This window comes from Notothenia coriiceps, unplaced genomic scaffold, assembly GCF_000735185.1.
Source record: "Notothenia coriiceps isolate Sejong01 unplaced genomic scaffold, NC01 NC01_scaffold00030210, whole genome shotgun sequence".
NCBI classification, from domain to species: domain Eukaryota; kingdom Metazoa; phylum Chordata; class Actinopteri; order Perciformes; family Nototheniidae; genus Notothenia; species Notothenia coriiceps.
The window spans coordinates 579,095-598,590 of NW_011362911.1; the positions used below are offsets into that span (position 1 = coordinate 579,095).

General features: G+C 40.7%; 4 protein-coding genes across 7 annotated transcripts; 1 reads left to right on the top strand and 3 right to left on the bottom strand.

The window, feature by feature from the left end:
- Positions 1–2,043, top strand: vma21 (vacuolar ATPase assembly factor VMA21). Its single transcript, XM_010787163.1, has 3 exons — positions 1–198; positions 507–616; positions 1,290–2,043. Exons 1-3 carry the CDS (start codon positions 143–145, stop codon positions 1,430–1,432), a joined length of 309 nt encoding a protein of 102 aa, XP_010785465.1. The 5' UTR covers positions 1–142; the 3' UTR covers positions 1,433–2,043.
- A 3,877-nt stretch (positions 2,044–5,920) lies between these two features.
- Positions 5,921–9,480, bottom strand: LOC104959292 (gap junction alpha-3 protein-like). Its single transcript, XM_010787162.1, has 2 exons — positions 9,144–9,480; positions 5,921–8,316 (listed from the first exon to the last, which is right to left on the bottom strand). Exon 2 carries the CDS (start codon positions 8,290–8,292, stop codon positions 7,216–7,218), a length of 1,077 nt encoding a protein of 358 aa, XP_010785464.1. The 5' UTR covers positions 8,293–8,316; positions 9,144–9,480; the 3' UTR covers positions 5,921–7,215.
- A 1,199-nt stretch (positions 9,481–10,679) lies between these two features.
- Positions 10,680–13,118, bottom strand: LOC104959290 (gap junction beta-1 protein-like). Of its 3 annotated transcripts, XM_010787160.1 has the most exons (3): positions 12,998–13,118; positions 12,396–12,476; positions 10,680–12,161 (listed from the first exon to the last, which is right to left on the bottom strand). In XM_010787160.1, exon 3 carries the CDS (start codon positions 12,145–12,147, stop codon positions 11,320–11,322), a length of 828 nt encoding a protein of 275 aa, XP_010785462.1. In that variant the 5' UTR covers positions 12,148–12,161; positions 12,396–12,476; positions 12,998–13,118; the 3' UTR covers positions 10,680–11,319. The 3 variants fall into 3 exon arrangements, with proteins under 3 accessions (XP_010785462.1, XP_010785463.1, XP_010785461.1); XM_010787161.1 differs by lacking the exon at positions 12,396–12,476; XM_010787159.1 differs by lacking the exon at positions 12,998–13,118 and having other exon boundaries at positions 12,396–12,522.
- A 983-nt stretch (positions 13,119–14,101) lies between these two features.
- LOC104959289 (uncharacterized) lies at positions 14,102–19,437 on the bottom strand. Of its 2 annotated transcripts, none has more exons than XM_010787158.1 (8): positions 18,734–19,437; positions 17,697–17,829; positions 16,596–17,550; positions 16,266–16,399; positions 15,985–16,124; positions 15,555–15,709; positions 15,210–15,295; positions 14,102–15,084 (listed from the first exon to the last, which is right to left on the bottom strand). In XM_010787158.1, the coding sequence occupies exons 1-8, from the start codon at positions 18,854–18,856 to the stop codon at positions 15,053–15,055; spliced, it is 1,758 nt and encodes a 585-aa protein (XP_010785460.1). In that variant the 5' UTR covers positions 18,857–19,437; the 3' UTR covers positions 14,102–15,052. The 2 variants fall into 2 exon arrangements, with proteins under 2 accessions (XP_010785460.1, XP_010785459.1); XM_010787157.1 differs by having other exon boundaries at positions 15,985–16,133; positions 18,734–19,435.
- Between the last annotated feature and the right edge of the window lie 59 nt (positions 19,438–19,496).

The following is a 19,496-nucleotide window of genomic DNA, read 5'->3' on the forward strand; positions in this document are numbered from 1 at the left end:
TCGTCATGTGACGGTCCCGTGATCCTATGCGGAAGTATAGTTTTCATCACCGACAATAAAACGCAGACGTGAAGGAAATCGCTAATATTAACCGATAATACCTTACTGTTTTATCTTTATCTCGTCTTATATCAGCCCAGCAATGGACGGATCTGTCAGAACAGCTTCAGACGACGGGCTGCAGTCTTATAACAGAGGGTGAGAAGAAAACAAGCTGCTGCTTTAAATGAAAAGCTAATATTAGCCTAGCTAGCTTCCTAGCCTACAGTTAGCATTACTGTCCATGCAGTGACGACTGTCCTAAAGACAGCCCGTCCCCCTGAGCTGCTTGGTGTTGAACATGTGTCAAAGTTTGAAACTTGACTTTAACTTAATGTGGCACATTCCTGGAAGATAACAGTAAACACAGCCATGGGACATCCCCGCATCAGTATGTCGCAGTCCCGTGGCTCCTGTAGTATTTCGCTGCCGTTTTTTCTGACCCATGCACTTGCCCTCCTCTGCAGGAATGAGAGCTCCCTGGTGTCAGCCCTGAAGACGCTGCTGTTTTTCACCATCATGATGGTGACTCTGCCCATTGGACTCTACTTTGCAACCAAGGCGTACCTCTTTGAGGGTAAACTTTGCAACCCAACCTATTAATATGTGTGTATTTTTGCTTCATTTACCAAATCTATAGGCCTGCTAATTCCGGCCAGGCTCCATTCGTAGTGCAAGGCAAAGAGATGTTTTGCAGTATTCTTTTTTCTAGCTGTAATTAAATGTAATCAGGGCTGCTGCACAATATATTGTTTGATTGATGCAAAACATTTCCCCTGACTCAAATAATTGTTTTGATATGCAGGCTCTGCACCGTAAGATCTATCACAGTTGTTATGGATCAATTTATTTAAAATCCAAAGCAGGCCTGACTAGTCGATGAAGTAACGATAAGTGAAATAGTAGAAAAAACCCAGAAGAAAGATTTTGTTTTAGAAAGACAAACGTCAATATTATGGAATTACTTTGTCCACAGAAAGGCGGTTGTTGACCGACAACCAAATTCATGTATTTCATTAAACAATACTGATGATAGGCTGGTACCAACGTGTATCTCTACAACCTTTCATTGGTGATACAAAATATTTTGTAATATACGCAAGACTGAATCAGGATTATTTTAAAGAGAGACTTGCATTATCAACTTTCATCTAATTTTGGCTTTGTTCTTTTTTAGGTGGTCTTTTTTTAAACGTATTATAGGCAGCTACTTGTCATCACTGCTAACTGTTCTCCTCTTCCTCTCCCAGGGTCCATGAAGATGTCCAGCTCTGACAGCTACTTCTATGCAGCCATTGTCGCAGTGCTCGCTGTGCATGTAGTTCTGGCGTTGTTTGTTTATGTGGCCTGGAACGAAGGAACCACGCCTAAAGGGAAGGGCAAACACGATTAAAGCATGTCCTTATCGGCTCGTTGGACCGGAGGAGACGGACAGAAGCGGCATGGATCGTACCCCCCCCACCATGGGCTCCAGCAGTAAACACAGCACCATCTACCAACCAGACTGTTAGGGGATCTGGTTCGCGCCTAGGCTCTAACACAAGGTTAAAGCATTATATTATTCCCTGGCGGGGGGAGTGGAGTGCTGGGTGTGTTTTTTTACCAGCTTCAGCAGGTCCGCTTTTTGACTTCATGTTCTCTTGAAATGTTACTTTTGTTGACCGATGAAGGCCACTTTTTAAGAGGCTTTGTTAAAAGATAAGTGCTACGAGTCCATGCACAGGTCAGATATGGTCCTGTAGAAAAACATCTTCAGTTTTGATGCGTGTCACACACACGCACACACCATATGTGATTCAATGTGAATGTATGAAGAATTTGGTTCCAAAATGCTCTACGTCCATTCTTTGCGCTGCTGAATAATCTTCTGTCCTCAAATGTCCATTCTTTTGCATACATTGAATAATGACTTTAATTTAAACCCATGATGTGTGTAACTTTCATGCTGTATTTTGGTTCAAAATGTTCATAACGTTTTGTCCTTAAATGAATCACACATCTGTTTCTCGTTTGTGTTTCTTTCTTTGTGTTTGTAGTTCAGTGATATTTTGGAACTTGGAATAAGAAAAAATAGTTGTAAGATTAAATTATATTTAAAGAAATGTTTTGTATTGAAGATTTTTTGTGATTTGGGCGTGTTTGTGAAGTGAATCAGATGAGAATGTTGACTGGCTCAAATAAACTAGAAAAAATCAATCTTTTTAGTTGTTTCTCATAATTTCAAAAAGTTTTGTGTGCTACTTTTACGACAGGAGTTCCTTATTTTTTTGGTGGATGTATCAAACTATGTGCATGAAATACGTATATCCTTTCGTTACTAAAGATATTCGTTAGTATTAGATAAGGTGGAGCTTTATTTATCCCGGTTGGGAAATTCAGGAGTGAAAGTAACAAAGTGAGAATGAAAAACAGAACAGTACAGATTCACACAAGGTAAAACAATTATACAAAAATGTAAAAGGAAGTTATATAGTAAATTAAAACAAGAGATATATATACCCCTTTACAGTCTATGATATATACATACTGTAGCTACTGTATATACAGTACACATATTTAAGTGACAAGTCGCATCAAGTTTCTGCTATATTTTCTTTTTACTTTTTGATACAAAACTTGAGTGCTTAACTGGAAATGCCTGCAGTGTATGAAATATAGCAGTGGCTTAATAAAATCAGATTTTTTAAAGTAGAATTTGGGAGGAATATGATTTATGAATGAGTCAATGAGCTGGTAAACAAGCTGTGTCGTGCAAGGAGCCATGACTACTCTACTATTTGTCGTGCAAGCCAGAGTAAAATGTGTGCAAAGCGATGCATGTACGTATGTGCACATTATTAGCACAGAGATTTGTGTTTGTAATGTCATGCGTAATCAAAATTAGAGCTTCCATTGAAAACAAACATGATTTGTATTCAAGCACATGGTCTTTGCGCGGTTCTCTTTGTGATTAATAGGTTTGTTATTGTGTTTATCCCAGAAGCAAATTCAGCTGTCACTACAGCAACATAGTTAAAATGCAAAAACAAAATAACGGCAACAAATATTGAAATTGATTACCTAATTCATCCTCTTTCAAATCAGCAATCACAGTGAATTTTTTTTAAATCACTTTCTTAAACTACTTCCAGATTGTTCCCCTTCCCGTTGCCATGCATATATATATATATATATATAAATATATAATCCCTAGTAAACAGGCCTCCTCCTTAAGGGCTGGTTGCAGTTTTTAGGGGTCAAAAGTGGTCAAAAGCCCACAAAACGCCATTTCCCTGTATGTGTTATAAATAGTTTACTTAAAAATCATTGTATGGCTGCCGGCCAAAAAGTTTACATTTCATATCAAAAACTACAAAGTGAGGATTACTATTACACTTTTTATTACTGGTCGTACTTTTGTTATTAGTTGTGGTAATGTCAGTCAGGCATTTTACACCATACTGACTACTGTAAGTGCATGGAAAGTATTCATTTGGCAGTAACCCCCCTCCCCAACAGCCCATGTGTGAGAATAGCTTCATTATGTATTATGTGTACATTTAACACACACACACACAACTGCTTTTCCCTTCCTCGTGTTGTTATGCCAATGTTGTCATTAATCTTGCAATAAAAAACATTAAATAAAAAATGCCTACTTCATTGACTCTGGCCGAGCTTCAGCTGTCACATGGAGCAACAAACCCCCAGCCCGTCCCCATGGACCACCCAACACAGAGGCCAAGACAAGACGTGACAGACGCTGAGCCATGATGGTGTTTTCTGCTTCAGAAACCGTGTCAGCAGCTGATTTCTGTTCAGTCCCCTCTGTGCCATGTGGGACTCTCTTCCACAGCACTAGTGTGGCTCTATCCTGCAGAAACTGGGGCTGCATTGACTCTAACAAGGCTGGTGTTGGTGATGAGGTGACATGCCTGCAAGCAATCAGATTGAGTCAGTCAGCAAACATCAGAAGCCTCGTTTTTCCTTTTGGCTGATATTTCTAAAGCTTACCCTAGCAGCCACATAAAGCTGGTGCAAGGGCAGGCTTTGCTTTTGGCACTGTCATTTATCACACATTAGCAGGCTGAGTGTGATGAGAAACAGGCCGGAGTGTGCTGAACAATTACTTTAAACAGGGATTAAGTAAACAACAACAATGACTGTGTTCTTTGTGGCCTACAATGAAATCCACATCCAGTACAGACTCTTTGTTTATACGTATGTCCTAATTGAAAACACAGATATTTAATATATCCTGAAATTATTTATCAGTATGCATCTGTATCTTGATTTCCTTTGCCCAGCAGATGGCGTGCCCTCAGAGGAGCAGCATGTCAGTGTTAAAGTAAAAGCAAAAGGAGAGGGCAGTAGAGGACTGTGCTATAGCTTCTGATACATATTATGAAGCACAGGCAAGAGTTACTCATCAAATGATATCCACCATTACACACAACCAAAGGAGCGCTTTTCTGTGCTGTTACTATATTTCCCATTAAACTGGCTACAGCACTGAAGAAACAACAGTTTTTCTTATTTATACAATATTATTTTACTGTAAATTAAGTAATACATGTAAAGTGTATAATCGCTATTGACTCTCTAGATTAGTTTACATTACAATATACTACAGCATTTTTTGTTAAGCCCATTTATTAGAAATACATTGCTAACATTTACATTCCATTGTTTTTTGATTGTTTTGGTGCATGGCTTCTGTTCTGTACTGTTCATTTCGTTTTTTGAACAGAACTAGGCTAGAAATAAAACCAAATCTCCATTTAATGGTTTTTACTTCTCAATAACTAAATTACGTTAAGACCCTTGAGGCAATTTCACTTTTTAGGGAATGAAGAAAACATGTTAGGGGGGTTTCAGAGTTGGGGGAGGGTGTTGGTTTTGTTGTAGTGAGTAATCTAAATGTCCTCCCACAGCCCCACCTTCACGTTTCTCTCCATCTTTACAGAATGTGTTACTTAAAGCTGTTAAAATGATTAATTAAGCATTTCTCCCATAATTTTGGCAGTGGCTAATTCTCCTCCTATTTTGCATTTAGGTTGCGCTGTAAAAGAACACATGTGCTCATTATTATATTTGGATTTAAACAAGGTTAAACATTTGTACCTTGGTCTATGAATGGTACAATACATGTTGCCAGTTTGAAAGAGTTAGTCTACATTATTATGTCAAGTGTTGTATTATATATTATAGGGACATTGTTGCAGTTTTCCTGAAGTCAGGTAGAGGATTCTAAGAAAATACTGAAACCACTAACAAGGGCCTTACTTTTTACAAAAGACATCATGATGTGCAGCCCGTCTCCCGACCAGCCATTTTTGTACCTCAGACAAACACAATTCTTGACTAATGTATTGTGTCTGAGATGGTGATGCTGTTGTTCATTTCATTTGTAGAGCTACAAAATATACATAATTAGTCAATGTCCTCTAAAGTTAACAAATCACAGACTTTATTACGTGATTCATACAAACCGAAAACCTTTACTTACAATCCTCTGATGCAACTGCAATATAAGATGTTGGCCTTACACTAAAAGGATTTCATTTCAAAGTGCTGGAAATCCATCAATGCTCATAACTCATATCTATTGATCTTCATTTATCATTTTATTAACATTATTGCCCTTTTTCTAAGATATGATCACTTTATAACATCATGGTGTTTTATTTCCATCTGTGAAAGATTATGTTTTTTAGAATCAGAGACATTCTGGATGACTTTATGATTTATGGAGCCATACATTACACATAACAATCCTGCTGTTTTGTCTGGGAGATAAGAGACATCGTTTCTGGCTCCACAGCAACCTAAAGTATAGAATAGTATGACTACACTCAATCGTATCTCAATACATTAATAAACTTCAACTAAAAGATTTGTTTTTTCAGAAAGTCCGTTTTTAATGCAAATAAAGAAACAATTGTATTTGTTATTCCCCTTGACACATAAATCATAGACAGAAAATGATGGAGTCCGAAGGTATGAGACATGCCATGTCATTCATTTGAAGGTTTCCATAGGGGGGGGCTCCTCTTTCCCGGGACACCATGTTGTGCATGTGTGGGATATTCAGACCGCAAAGGCTTTACTCATGACATGTTTCTTCCTGCTCAACAAATGTTTCTGGGTGGATACTGATGACTCAAACTACACCTGGTACTGTAGATGCTCATTTAAGAGATTCAAAAATAAAAGACTCAGAGTTAATATATGTACAGTGCAGTTATCTGAGCTACCGTTCATAGAGACTATACATAGGACCAATATTATTCTTTCAACTCCTGAGTTGATTGTATTTTTTCCAGGAGTATGAAATAACACTTGCGACATGTGTTCCACTGAAGTGATTCTCCTTTTTTTTGCTGAGGAAGACTTGAGATTATAAATCCTCTGCTAACTTTGCAAATTTAAGACAGATTTATTTCAAGCAGTTTTACAAATATGGTTGTCACCAAGTACCTCACGGATAAACAAACGGCACAAACAGAGATATAAACAAGGATCAACAAAACAATGTGCTTGTAATTATGTACTTGCTGGCTGTCACAATAAAGGAGGCGGCCCAAATGTGGGAACTCCTGAGACCAGTGCAATTTCTTTTGAGGCGCGTCCTGGAATTAGGCTTGAGTATTTCCAATGTTCAATGTGTTCGCACGACTTTTCATTTCAAGCCTAAGCAAGTGAACTACACTGGTGACCTCAAAACTGTTAAAGGAAGTTAAATGTTACTATTTACCCTATCTGATTTCCTCAAATGAGGTCAGGCCAGACATGAACAAGCCTCTGCCCTGGATTCTGTTCCCAAAGTTTTGGCAGCTTTGTACACACAGGTGCGTTTTTTGGATTCATTCACATTCATGTAAAACCTGATCCGACTATATTTGTTGTTGATTTTAGGTTCTCAGGGACAAAAGTGAATCGTGGAGGGATAAAAACAAAAGCCAGCTATGGGACACTTCTCAGTGGAACAGAAGAAGTTCATCAGAAATGTGACCAGCATCAGTCTTTGTACATTACTGAACAGCTCGGTGCACCCTGCAGTGTCACTCCTTTCTCAGTTGGAATGAGTCAATCCGCCATCTTAAAAAGGGGTCAGTTGAGCATGTGTGAATGCTTTCAAACAACATACGATCCCCTCGCAGCAACTTAAGACACCCCAGAGAAACATAAACCTCCTCATATCTGCAGATCGTCTATTCTAGTCTTGTTGTTGCTGTGTTTGGCACTGCGGCCGGGCCTGGCCTGCGTAGGTGACCCGGGGGCCGATCCTGCTCCCTTCTGTGCTTTCAGGTCACATTCCTCTGGGTTGCTGCTGCTCCTTTCCACCGCTAAGTTGTCCTTATTCTGTTTGTATGCCGCCTTGCTGTGGTAGGGGTGTAAGGACGAGTCTGTGCCCTCGGACAGAGGGGAGAGGTTGTAGCTGGGAACGGGGGGGTAGGGCGGCTGCACTTGGTGAAAGTAGTCGTCGTAACTCGGCCCGTACGCCGCCGCCACCTCGCTGGGCTCCTTGTGGACACCCTTAAAGGATTGATAGCGCCTCCTGAAGGCGACGCCCTGGCGACACTTGGTGAAGCCCAGGTGGTAGATCTCTATGAGGTTGAGCAGCAGAGACACGCTGGCCACTCCCAGCATGAAGATGATGAAGATGGTTTTCTCTGTAGGGCGGGATATGTAGCAGTTTACCACATTGGGGCAGGGCGATCTGTCACATTTGTACATGGGCTTCAGCTTAAAGCCGTACAAGAGGTATTGAGCCACAATGAAGCCCACCTCAAACAGGGTTTTAAAGATCACATTAAAGACATATGTCCTCAGGAGCTCTCCCTGCAGGCGCACGTGGCCCCTCTCGTCCCTCACCAGGGGCTTCTTGGGCTTACCCTCCACTATGAGGGCCTGCTTGTCTGAATGTAAGGCATGTTGCCTGTCCTTCTCTGCCTGCTTTTCCTCCATCCGCACCAGGTGGAGGATGTGCCCCAGGTAGATCAACGTAGGCGTGGACACAAAGATGATCTGCAGAACCCAAAAGCGGACGTGTGAGATTGGGAAAGTGATGTCATAGCACACGTTCTCGCAACCGGGCTGCTTGGTGTCGCAGATGAAGCCCGACTGCTCGTCGCCCCACACCTTCTCTGTGGCCGCGCTCAGGATCAGGATGCGGAAGATGAACAGGACGGTGAGCCACACCTTCCCCACCACAGTGGAATGCTCCTGGGCTTTTTCGAGAAGCTTTCCCAGCAGGTTCCAGTCCCCCATGGCTGTGTGATCTCAGATCTGGGACTGGAGATATGAAAACAGTCAAAAATTATTCTTTAATGTCACTTGTGACTTATTTAATATTATTAATCTAATGGTTGAAGTGGGCTACAGGGTTTCTGATATCTAAATATTCTCTTTAACGTCTAACTAAGACGAGAGCAAAGCTTCTAACCAAGTGTTCAACAGGGGGAGCAGGTAGTGGCATTTTCCACGTGGACGCAGACAGGTTTATATTTACTTTAGGAGGGTATATATTTGGCAAGTGTGGACAGGGGGGGGAGCTTCCAGTCATGATTCTGAGTCTCCCAGCCTCAGTGGCTGGAGCCACAGCTACATGAGTTATATATGAGGTGAAATAAAACACCGGGCAGATGTGGTTAGATTGAGAATTAGAAACAGTTGAGTAATGTCGGTCCTGTCAGCTCCTGTAACACATTGTTATAAATATATTCTACATTTGATATATGGACTGTGTGCAGTGGATTAACAGCACATTCACGGTCTGCTACTGTGAGCGACAATGAATTCTGATAACTGCTAAAACTGTGGCAGGTGAAACGATATTTAGGGAGCCACCACTAATAAATCTAGCCAGTGTTTCAACACCTGTAGACTGGGTTGTAATTTTAAACCAACATTTGCTTTCTATATTAGACTTTAAGACTATGTAATCCCCCATAAGAAGAAAAGATCATGAACATGAATAGAAAACAGAGCATTGTTCCTACACAACACAGCCTGATGACCAATGACAGCCTCTATACCCTTATACTAAACTTTAACCACTAACCGTACCTTAATGTACCAAACCTAATCACAGAGAATTCAGATTTACTGGATAAACCCACCTTGTCAGCTTATGCATCCCCTGCGGTGAAGCCCTACACGTCTTCGAGGGTCCATGAGGCCGCCTGCTTCGCTGACAGGCCTCAGTGGAGAGTTGATCTTCGGGCCCCCAGCAATGCCCTTGAATGGACCGGAAAAGTGGACTTCTGCTGGACACAACCTCCGTTCCACACCGACAGACCCACCGACTCAGTCTTCTCGCCTCAAATACAACTAAGGCAAGAATCAGGACCCAGGCCTCGGGGTCTTCCACTGGCCACAACACACACACGTAACCTGCTGGACCCTCTCTCAACCATGTCCGGCTGCCCAGCCTCCAACACCCCTCCCCTCCGCGGTTAAATTTGGCACAGGGTACACTCTCTAATGTAAACTAATAAAGCCCCTCTACTCGCTTGTTAGAGTGAGTGACAGGGCAGCTGGCCAATGAAGGTGTCCGCTAAGTCTGTCTGGCTATAAGTGGATCTAAATATAGCACGAGGGTCTCTCCTATCATGGGGGGCATGATTTGGAGATGAGTAGCCATTTGCATCCTCAAGTTACAATCACAGTGACAGAGAGGGAAAAGTTCTGTTTCTACATTTCAGTATTGAGAGTTGGCCCAGTATACAAAGGGAAAACACAGTTCATATCATCCTAAATGAACCTTCTGTTCTTCTTTTGACAGATGTCACTCTTTACCAATTTGGTAAAACTTTTTGAAAAAAACTAAATTGTTATATAAATAAGTTCAAATAATGATACATTATCAGGCAGTTTATTGCATTATATTACACAATGTACAAGTATAGTTTCAACCCACATAATATAATATTAACCGGATTGCATAACTGGGAGTAAATTCATATTTACATTTAAGCATAACTGTTGAATCTGAATTTTTGTATGTGATACAATGTGTATAACAATACAATAGTTGTATGTACAGATACCAGTGTATATTTATAATATAATAAGAGGGATATTAGGGAAAACAAGTACAACTGTCTGTTAGTAGGCAAACCTCAAACAAAAACAACAACTCAGAAGCTACAAGGTAAGTATGCAGCAGTATTTACAATTAAATACATGCACAAAACATATTTACAGTACTAGGATTCTTCAAGGTTTATTGAAATACTATTTTGCTCTGTGCACCATTCTGACTACTCTTGTCAATATACATACATTAATATTGGGTCAGTAGCAGAGATGTTTGTGGAAATGTAATTCCAAATGTTTATTTTATTATTTTTTATGCACTTGAACTAAAATATCTAATAAAAGTTGTTCAATTATAGACATTCTTTTAAACCAACTGTTATAAGGGCTACTACAGATCAGCTTTTATTCAGGCTACAATTGAATATGGTGCATATTAACATGTTTGATATAAATAAAACTTTTTTTTTTTTATCCAGCATATTAATGTTTACTGTAATCTTTGCACCTACGGAGTACGGACCCCAGCGTTTTTTTTGCACAGTATGGCCGGTTATCTAAAATTATGGATTTCTTTAGTTTTAATACTAGGATTAATCCAAATTGTGTTGTTTTAATGTTTTGGGTCTGCATTCAGGTGCCGGTGAGAAACTGAGATCCATTACTCTAGCTTTTTCCCAACAGAAACCTTTCAAAAGGGACACTTTGCCTGTAATATATTTCTAAATCAATGTTTGATGATTTGAATACATCATATATCTATAACTGTATGGCAGGAATTGGTGGTTTTTAAACAGTCTGCCAACTTACCAAACCTGCATGCTTTTCAAACAAATCCATATTTGAAATAGAATTACCAAGCAACTTTGTCGTAAACTGAATACGTTTTGATGCTCAGACATGTTTTTCATTGGCTGAAGATACTTTGCACTTTGGCAGGTTGCTTCTCATACTGCATACCAACAAAAAACACCAAAATAAGCTATGGCAAATTGTTGACAATACACTACACCCGAAACAAAACACACCTCTTTTACTTTCACCACTGGCTCCAAATAGTTTAGACACGTTTCAACAGCAACTATACTTGTCAGTAAGAAAGAAAAAACAGATGAATAAATGAACGATGGAATAAATCATGTATACTGTATGTACACTGACCAAAATATACAGATGCTGTGCCAGTAATGCAGAGCAACATGCTCCATGAATGTGGTTACTGTAGATTAGTTTAAAAGTATGAGGAGAGGCAGAGTCTCAGAAAGCAGAACACCTCTCATCTTTCTCAGTTGGGCTCTTTTTGGTCACAGATAACTTAGATTTGAGAGAATGGTCTGCGATCAGCTGATTGATTTCATTTTGCTTATAAGTAGAGAATCTTTGACTTATCCAAGCTCCTTTTGCCCCCTCCTCGGGGCTTCGTATGCACCGCTGACAGGCCCTGCCGATGAGGTACAGAACCTCGGCCAGGTTGAGCAGCACACACAGCCCAGACACTGCCAGCATGAACACAGTGAAGATGGTCTTTTCTGTCGGTCTGGAGACAAAACAGTCCACCGTGTTGGGGCATGGGTACGAGTCACACTTCACCAAACGCACCATCCTAAAGCCAGGATAGATCAAGTAGAAAATGTAGAGAAAAGCCAGCTCGAACAGGATTCTGAAGATGATGCTGAGCATGTATGTCCACCACAGAGCTCCACTGATCTGAAACTTCTGGGTCTTGATACGTTCCAGCTCCTTGGGGCTGCTGCGGCCCGACTTCCTCAGGATCTTCTTGTCGATGTGGCGTCGGTGGGCCACATGCATGGCCACCAGCAGGGCGGGGGTGGAGACCAGGATGAGCTGGAGCGCCCACAGGCGGATGTGCGAGATGGGGAAGAACTGGTCGTAGCAGACGCTGTTGCAGCCGGGCTGCTGGGTGTTGCATGTGAAGCCGGACTTCTCATCCCCCCAAACGCTCTCCGCAGCCACCACCAGGACCAGGATACGGAAGATGAAGATGACGGAGAGCCAAACGCGTCCAATCCCGGTAGAGTGCCTGTTTACGCCACTGATCACGGCATAAAAGGCTCCCCAGTTCATTTTCGACTCCAGGTCTGCGGAAAAAGAAAGGTTATATGAATGTAAGCCAAGTCACATCTCTGGCTTAAAGTGAAATCTTATAACCATATTAATGTTTAAAGAAAGATGCGGGAATTAGTCCTTGAAATTGAACAAAAGGGACTTACATAGACATTGCTTTATCACTTTAGACGACTTAGTTATTGTCGGCCACAACTTAGTAATTTAGTAAAAGTCTAACTGATGTTACAGTAGTTTTAGAGGTTTACCAGGCTCAGCCAGCGGTGCAAGCAGCGTAAGCAGCGCCGGGTCCAAAGATGACCATCTTGAGGTTTGGCCTGAGCATCAAGCTGGCAGAGTGAGGAACAACAGAAAATAATTGCCAAGTAGCAAGTTGGCCGTATAAAAGCAGGGGTGATGGCCTGCTGCTGTGCGCCGTCACCATACGCAACAGGGCGAAGCCAATTGCGAAAGATTCGGCGAGCCACGTGATTTGCTCACGCTGTATTAATACTGTTCTCCCAAACTGACCCACAGCCCAGAAGCAGACAGACTGACATCCTGCCAGCAAATTCCTCCAAGGAACAAGCAAGACAACCAACTCAGCAGATTCTTTTTTTTAAAAAGACAACTGAGAGATCTCTTTTGTTTGTGACAAAGGCTACCTACAATACCAGATTTACCTAGTGCGAACATTAGAAGCTGATTAATTCAAATAAAATCACTTCAAATGGTAATGATGCTTTAACAATCACGGCAAGTATTTGTCAAGTCGAGGCAATGGGGCATGTAAGCCCTCACTCACATAAAATCAGACCTCATTGCACACTGAATGTTAGTATAAAATAGAAACAAATAATCCACATTTTACCTTCAGTTGTGTTGGTACACAAAAATGTGTACAAAGAAGAAATGAATAAAAATATTGTGTTTTTTAGCAATCCTAAAGGCTGGGTTGAGAACACCCTGCGTTTGGAAAATGCTAATCATTCCTCCCTCCGCCACTAGCCAGTGCCCTGCACCGTAGCAGTCATATGCTCTTATATAAACTATTTACATACAATGGCAGCCTTTATTGTGCTGCAACAAGACTCTTTAGAATTCAGATCAAACGCCTTGACTTCCGCCTACCCCGGGCAAAAGGAGGAATCTGTGTGGACACAAAAGGCCTCTGCCAGAAAAACAATTTATTGTGCTGGTCAGGGAAGGAAGATTTGGACCTGCATGAGGTCTGCAGATTCAGACAGAAAATTAGCTGTATAACTAACGCAAAACACGGATGTAGGAGAAGATTAAAAAGCCAGTCTTAAAGAGAATCTCATTCATACACACCATGTTTTTTGTTATTGTTGATGTACCATATAGGTCCATTTTCTTTCTTGATTTGTACAACTGTACATGCTGCAATACTGTAAATGATGTTAATTGTTATTAAATTAAATTGTTGTGCCATGTGCTTTTCTTACTGACATTTTGCCCGGGAACTAATTATCTTGGTCTTAACTAATTTTAAATAACATTTTATTCTATCGATTTGTTTTGATAACCCTTTGTGGGAACCAATATAATCACACTCTACAGACACTAGGACACATATCCAGTAGTTTTGATTATAGTTGTTTATTGCATTGACTGTATATGCTATAAAACACTAATGTCCTAACCAATGAGCTACAGAACTGCAGCTCAAACCTTTGATTATTATGAGCTGAGATTGTACATTTCGTTGCTGTCAAACACCCCCCTATAACAGTAGGACAAATTATTTACAGTAGAAAGTGAAAACACAATGTGGCCATTTGTCATGTACCATCAGATGACCTACAGCGATTGTGCAACGAGCATTTCTGCGTCACGTCTGACATATGGAGTGGGAGGCTTAGGGGGGGCAGCTAATTCTTTGAATGAACTAACCTAATTATTATTCCTTCATAGAAGCTACAGTACTCTACAACACAAAGACAGACCAAACTAGTAGATTTGTAATTTTATTATGAAAACAGAACTATATACACTGGAAATTCAAAATAGTAAATGTGCCATTATACAAGAACTCAATATTAACCAGGGTAACATGGCTTCAACCACAGTTATTACAAAAGCAATTAGGCATTAAATAACAAAACCTTCTGCATGTGGCAGAGACAAATCAAGTATCACTTAATGCACAACAGGTTAACAAACTGAACTGGCACGTGTAGTGACTGGGATAAGGACTTGAGATAGGCTGCTTTTAAAGTACATGGGGGGATTGTTCTTATAAAACAAAGAGCACCACATTTAGGTATCCATGTCCCCATACAGTTTACAAGCACAACCTGATTTAAAGAATGTGTTTCAATTAGTTTTTATCAGTGCTTCAAAGACGTTATCTTTTGTGCGTCTCTAAAAAGAGAAATGTGTGTTAAAAAATAAATACATTTCTTAAGACCCCATGATGTTATAAGTAACATTAGCTTTCACTAGACGTACCTTTGACTAAGGGGGTTCCAATCAAGATTTGTGGGTCCGATCATGGGTTCTGTTTGAAACCATTTCTCTGTGATTCTCCTCCTTTGCTCTCTAAATGGATGTGACTTTGCTCTCAACAACTGATAAATATGTCAAATAGGTAATCAAAATATTGAAAATGTTTCAATTCCAGAAACAACATAAAAAGATACAAAAGCTGATACATTCTACTTAATGTAAACACATACCGGTTTTAAATCAAAATATATATTTACTTTATTTGTTTAATGAAATATCCTTGTACTGCCACAGCAGTTTGTCAATGATTTGACAAACTGATGATTTACTAAATGTCTCGGTGTTTAGCTTTGAGTGCTTTATGGCCTGTCTGCATTGGTATTTGACATTTGTTGACTGCTTTCTGTATCAAGGCTTACTATTACGAGTTTAGCGCGAGATTACATATTTCTTCCACTCAAGAGTCCTGTTTCTTCACTTTATCTTGGCCTAAAAAACAAAAACACAAGATTTGTAAAAAATCAGCACTGCTCTGTTCATACAGAGGCAATACTGCCACCTGCTGTTGATGCACAATTTTGGGTAAACAACTTCCAAACTGGAGCTATACTCACTTATTTTCATGAGACAGACATTTTTCAGTTTGCTATGGATGGCATGTCCGTTCTGGGCCAGTCTCAAAGACAGTGATGCACCCCTCCTGAAATAATAATAATAATACCATTGTACTGTTAGGATATCGTGCCGTTAGCAAGCTTGAAATTGTACTCTGTAACATTAATAAAGTCAACATATATTCACTCACTGTAATACTTATCAACAAAACCCACAATTTGTACAATGATAGCAATACAATTTAAACAAATGAAAACACTTGTAAATAAGTCATTAAATCTTGACTGTATCAGCTTTTTTAAATGTACAATTCAAAATCAACAGACTGTTTCATACTGGAGTACCTCATAGCTCTGAGCCTTCCTTTTTCCAAGAATAGCTCGACTGTAACTTTGGGTCCCTGTGGGTAAAGCCTGGCATAGAGCGTCCTGTTTTCCACCATATCCCTGAACCAGACCACCGCCTCCTCAGACCAATCACTCCCATTCACAGGCGTCACCTAGGGGGGAGGAAACAAACAAAAAACCCCATGAACTGAGATAATTCATTTCCTTTATCACATCCCAATAGATAAGGCTGTGACTAATCATGTGGACAAACGCCAAAACTGTAACCAAGCGTACTTTCTCAGAGGAACACAATATATTTGTCTTTTTCGTGAATGCAAATCCTAGGAGGGATGATCTGCAGAATGTCTTAGCGTATTCGTCAGGTTCTCTAGATACATGTGAAAAAATGATGAGGCCTGACCATACAAAATAGGGAAGCACTTACATTTGCTAGTGAGACCTGTACAGCCTGGAGTGGTAGGACGGCCATTTCCGGGGTCAGCTCCTTGATGTCCGACAGCGACAGGCAGGCTGTATCACCCTGGTCCAGCCTCTTCACCTCCACCTTGATGGATGTCCCTCTCCCTCCACCATCAGTGGAATAAATAAAGGAAAACCAAAAGGCAGAAATTATGGCAAGTAAAATAAAAAAGTGACACTGCTACCATCTAGAGGTATGCTTTGGCAAACATCTATGAATGTTCCAATACACAAAACTGAACCCACCTTCACTTACTCCACATATCTTCGTCACCCGAGTCCTGCACCATTGTTCTTGCTTAGGGAACCAACCTATTACTTGGGTTCCAATGTCTGGAATGCAGTTCTGCGCGGCATATGATCTACTGGCTTTCCAGCTGCTGTAAATGGGCAAAAAATAATGGAAACCAGGCACATGTGGATTATTAAAAATGGAAGAAAAAAAAAAAATCTACAAAGAAAGCAAAAATGAATTAAAGGATAAGTGGCTATATAAGTTCTGGTAATGTGATTAGGGAATCAGTGAGGCTTAAAAAAAAGCAGACAAGAGATTAGAATTCATTCTGAAAGACTCACTCTGGGACAAGGGTTTGCCACTTTATGATGGAGTCTGCGTGTTGTACGTAGAAGTTGCCCGGGCTGACAATGTGAGACACCACTACCTTCATCTCTTCAAACCTGCAGGTCTGGAACTCAGGAATGGTGATGCACTTCATTGCTAGAGTTTGTACACCATCAAAATGGCTGACATGTTTGGGATCAGTGCTCTGAAGACTTTGGTTTTCCCCCTGGGCGTTTAGGCAGTTGTGCTCCACCTGAGGTGTAATATTTGGGCAGTCTTTATTTTCGAAGGGGATGGCTTTCAAGTCTCCCCGTCCCACCTCGGTGAAGATGTCTACAACATCCCACAATTCAGTCTTTGTTGCAATCACACAAGTGTAGGTCAGAGAGCCATCTGCTTCCACTCCTTTCACTCTGAAGACTGGGGCTTGGTTTTCCATGTCTGCAAATACCGTTTTCGGCTCTAGTGGGTTGGTCAGATCATCAGTCACAACTTGTCTGAATTGGTTGCTTTGTGTTTTGATGGCAGGCCGCTCTGGCGAACTCAAGGTACTTTTACTCCAATCCATGACAGTGATCTCCAGTACTCCAACGTTTTTAGCTTTTTCTCTGAGGAAGTGAAGCAGCTGAGATGATGTTTGTTTTTGGTGTTTCACCTGGAAATCATCTTTACATCCCCAGCTCATTAGCGGAGTTATTTTCATTGGATTAGTGTTACTGATCCCTGGGAATGAAGCTTGTAGGGGAGGCAGTAGTATTGGTGGCCTCTCTGGGTTGATCTCGGGTCTCTGGGACGCAGGTGGAAGACTCACAGCATCTGTTGGGCGTTTCTCATCTAAAACAACAGCACGTTCTTTTTCTTCCTCTAAGTGAGACGATGGGGTCGTAGTCGCTCTGTTGATGCCGTGTTTGATGTCATCCTGTTGGACTGCTGCAGGCTTGGTGATAAGCTGGCCACACACTTGTGGCTCTGTAAAGATAAGAAAAGGAGAAAGTGAGAATTTTATTTTTTAGATCTGAACATCTTTTCCTAAATCGTAAAGTTGTACACATGAAAATATGTAATGTCACAAGCATCTTAAATTGTATGATTATAATGATTATTTCTTTACTTACCAACTGTGAGAGATTTTAATGAAGCTGAAAGTTTGTCAATTACTTCATATTTTGTATCTAAAGCCTTTGTGAGATCACTGAAGACACTAGTGGGAAAAGATGTATTCAAGAAACCTTGAACTTCTTCATAGGCCTAGAGGAAAAATTAAACAAAATTAAACAAGTGAACTCATTATTTAGCCTTTCTTAAACAGGTCATTTTAATTGAGATCAATTAAGTATTTTACATGGCACAGAAGACAGTTGGAACACAAAAAACTGCTTTAAAAAGGTGACCTATCATGCAAAATGCACTTTTGTACGTCTTTTATACATGAATATGTGTCCCCTAGTGTTCCAGGGAACTCACCAAGTGTCAACGATGAGAATAAAACAAAAACTGTCCAGTATCATAGATCCATCTCACTCCAGGGTGATAGCAGGACACCCCATGTAGTCACTCAGAAAAAAATCAGGACATTCAGTTTTTTTTTTATTCTCATCTAAAAACAGGGATGATAGCTCATATATGAGACTTCAAAGGTCTTTTATTTTGAAACTGTACATCAGAATATCCTGATTTTTTCTGAGTGACTAGATATGATGTCCTGCTATCACCCTGAAGTGAAATGAGTCTTTGATAATGGACATTTTTGGTTTTATTCTCATCTAAACACAGACGGATGATTTTTTTTTACTCTACCGTAATGCATAGGATATTCGCGCACCGCAATATCACGTGAGGGCTTGCTTGACTAGGTTTTTCCGAGTGGAGGCTGGCTTGACCGCAGTAAGATACTGGTGAAAAGTGTTAACCGATATTAATAATGTGCAGAAGTTGTAGCTCTGGTGACGATTTGACACCTATTTAAACTGCGCTTCGTTTGTATAAAATGCAGCAGTTCCTGCCAACTAATGCTAAGTGTGCCTCATTAGCATTAGTTAGCATTAGCATTAGTTCTCGACTAGTCAGCAGTGTGTTGTCCATGTGGCCTGTGAGCTAGCTAAGTTAGCAACATTACTTGAACGTTCTCAATGAACCGGTGTGTTAACATTACCTTTTTGATGAAGTTGGAAAGTTCTTGTTCGAGTTTACTTCGGGCAGTTTCCAGCATGAAGAGCTTGAGAGTGAACTGCACTTTCTGGGACATGGTGGAGGGCTGCTGCTGCTGAGGAGTCATGGTCGGCACTGCAGAGAAGACTGGAGACCGGTCTACGCGTCGTATGGGGGCTAATGTTAGCTAAGAAGCTAGCCAACTCAATGACTCGGGCTAGCCAGCGCCGTGGGCTAGACAAGAGAAACTTGTCAATGACGTTGTTAGTTATTACCAGATTTCACGGCTCCTTATATATACAGTCTATGGACGAAACTCTTTATTCACAGTTTCTTTCTTCTTGTCTTCTGGGATTTGCTCTTTCTTCAGCTACACCACCGCCACACTGTGCGCAATCCTATCCGCCATGTTGCCGTTGGATAAGCAGTTAAGTCTTACTCTTTGCACCCTAAATATCGTAGTTATCGAATTTGAATGAAAGGTGTGGCATAGCGTTAAGGTTAGTGGGTTTCCTGGCCTTCCTTCGACTTATCTGACACGGTGGCTGACCATATTAGTTATTTTAAGGAAAACGTTGCTGCCTCAAGTCGAGTAGGCTTTGAACAAAACAAAAATCCAATCGGTTGAAGGTGGAGTCAAAAAGCTCACCAAGCTTCAATCATTACTCCACACTTATCACACCTGTTTTCCACAGTTTCTGCCACTGCACATCTCATCTGAAAAAAAAAAAAACTCACTAGAGACAGGCCACGTCTCAGCATGCTTC

What these genes read in the sequence shown, in the direction of transcription:
- vma21 (XM_010787163.1), top strand. Translation starts at nt 143, where the DNA reads ATGGACGGATCTGTCAGAACAGCTTCAGACGACGGGCTGCAGTCTTAT. An exon ending in CTGCAGTCTTATAACAGAGG is followed by an intron (nt 199 to 506) that starts GTGAGAAGAAAA and finishes CCTCCTCTGCAG; the next exon opens with GAATGAGAGCTCCCTGGTGT. An exon ending in CAAGGCGTACCTCTTTGAGG is followed by an intron (nt 617 to 1,289) that starts GTAAACTTTGCA and finishes TTCCTCTCCCAG; the next exon opens with GGTCCATGAAGATGTCCAGC.
- LOC104959292 (XM_010787162.1), bottom strand. Translation starts at nt 8,292, where the DNA reads ATGGGGGACTGGAACCTGCTGGGAAAGCTTCTCGAAAAAGCCCAGGAG.
- LOC104959290 (XM_010787161.1), bottom strand. Translation starts at nt 12,147, where the DNA reads ATGAACTGGGGAGCCTTTTATGCCGTGATCAGTGGCGTAAACAGGCAC.
- LOC104959289 (XM_010787157.1), bottom strand. Translation starts at nt 18,856, where the DNA reads ATGACTCCTCAGCAGCAGCAGCCCTCCACCATGTCCCAGAAAGTGCAG. An exon ending in TACAGGTCTCACTAGCAAAT is followed by an intron (nt 15,710 to 15,984) that starts GTAAGTGCTTCC and finishes CCTCCCCCCTAG; the next exon opens with GTGACGCCTGTGAATGGGAG. An exon ending in GGAAGGCTCAGAGCTATGAG is followed by an intron (nt 15,296 to 15,554) that starts GTACTCCAGTAT and finishes TTATTATTTCAG; the next exon opens with GAGGGGTGCATCACTGTCTT.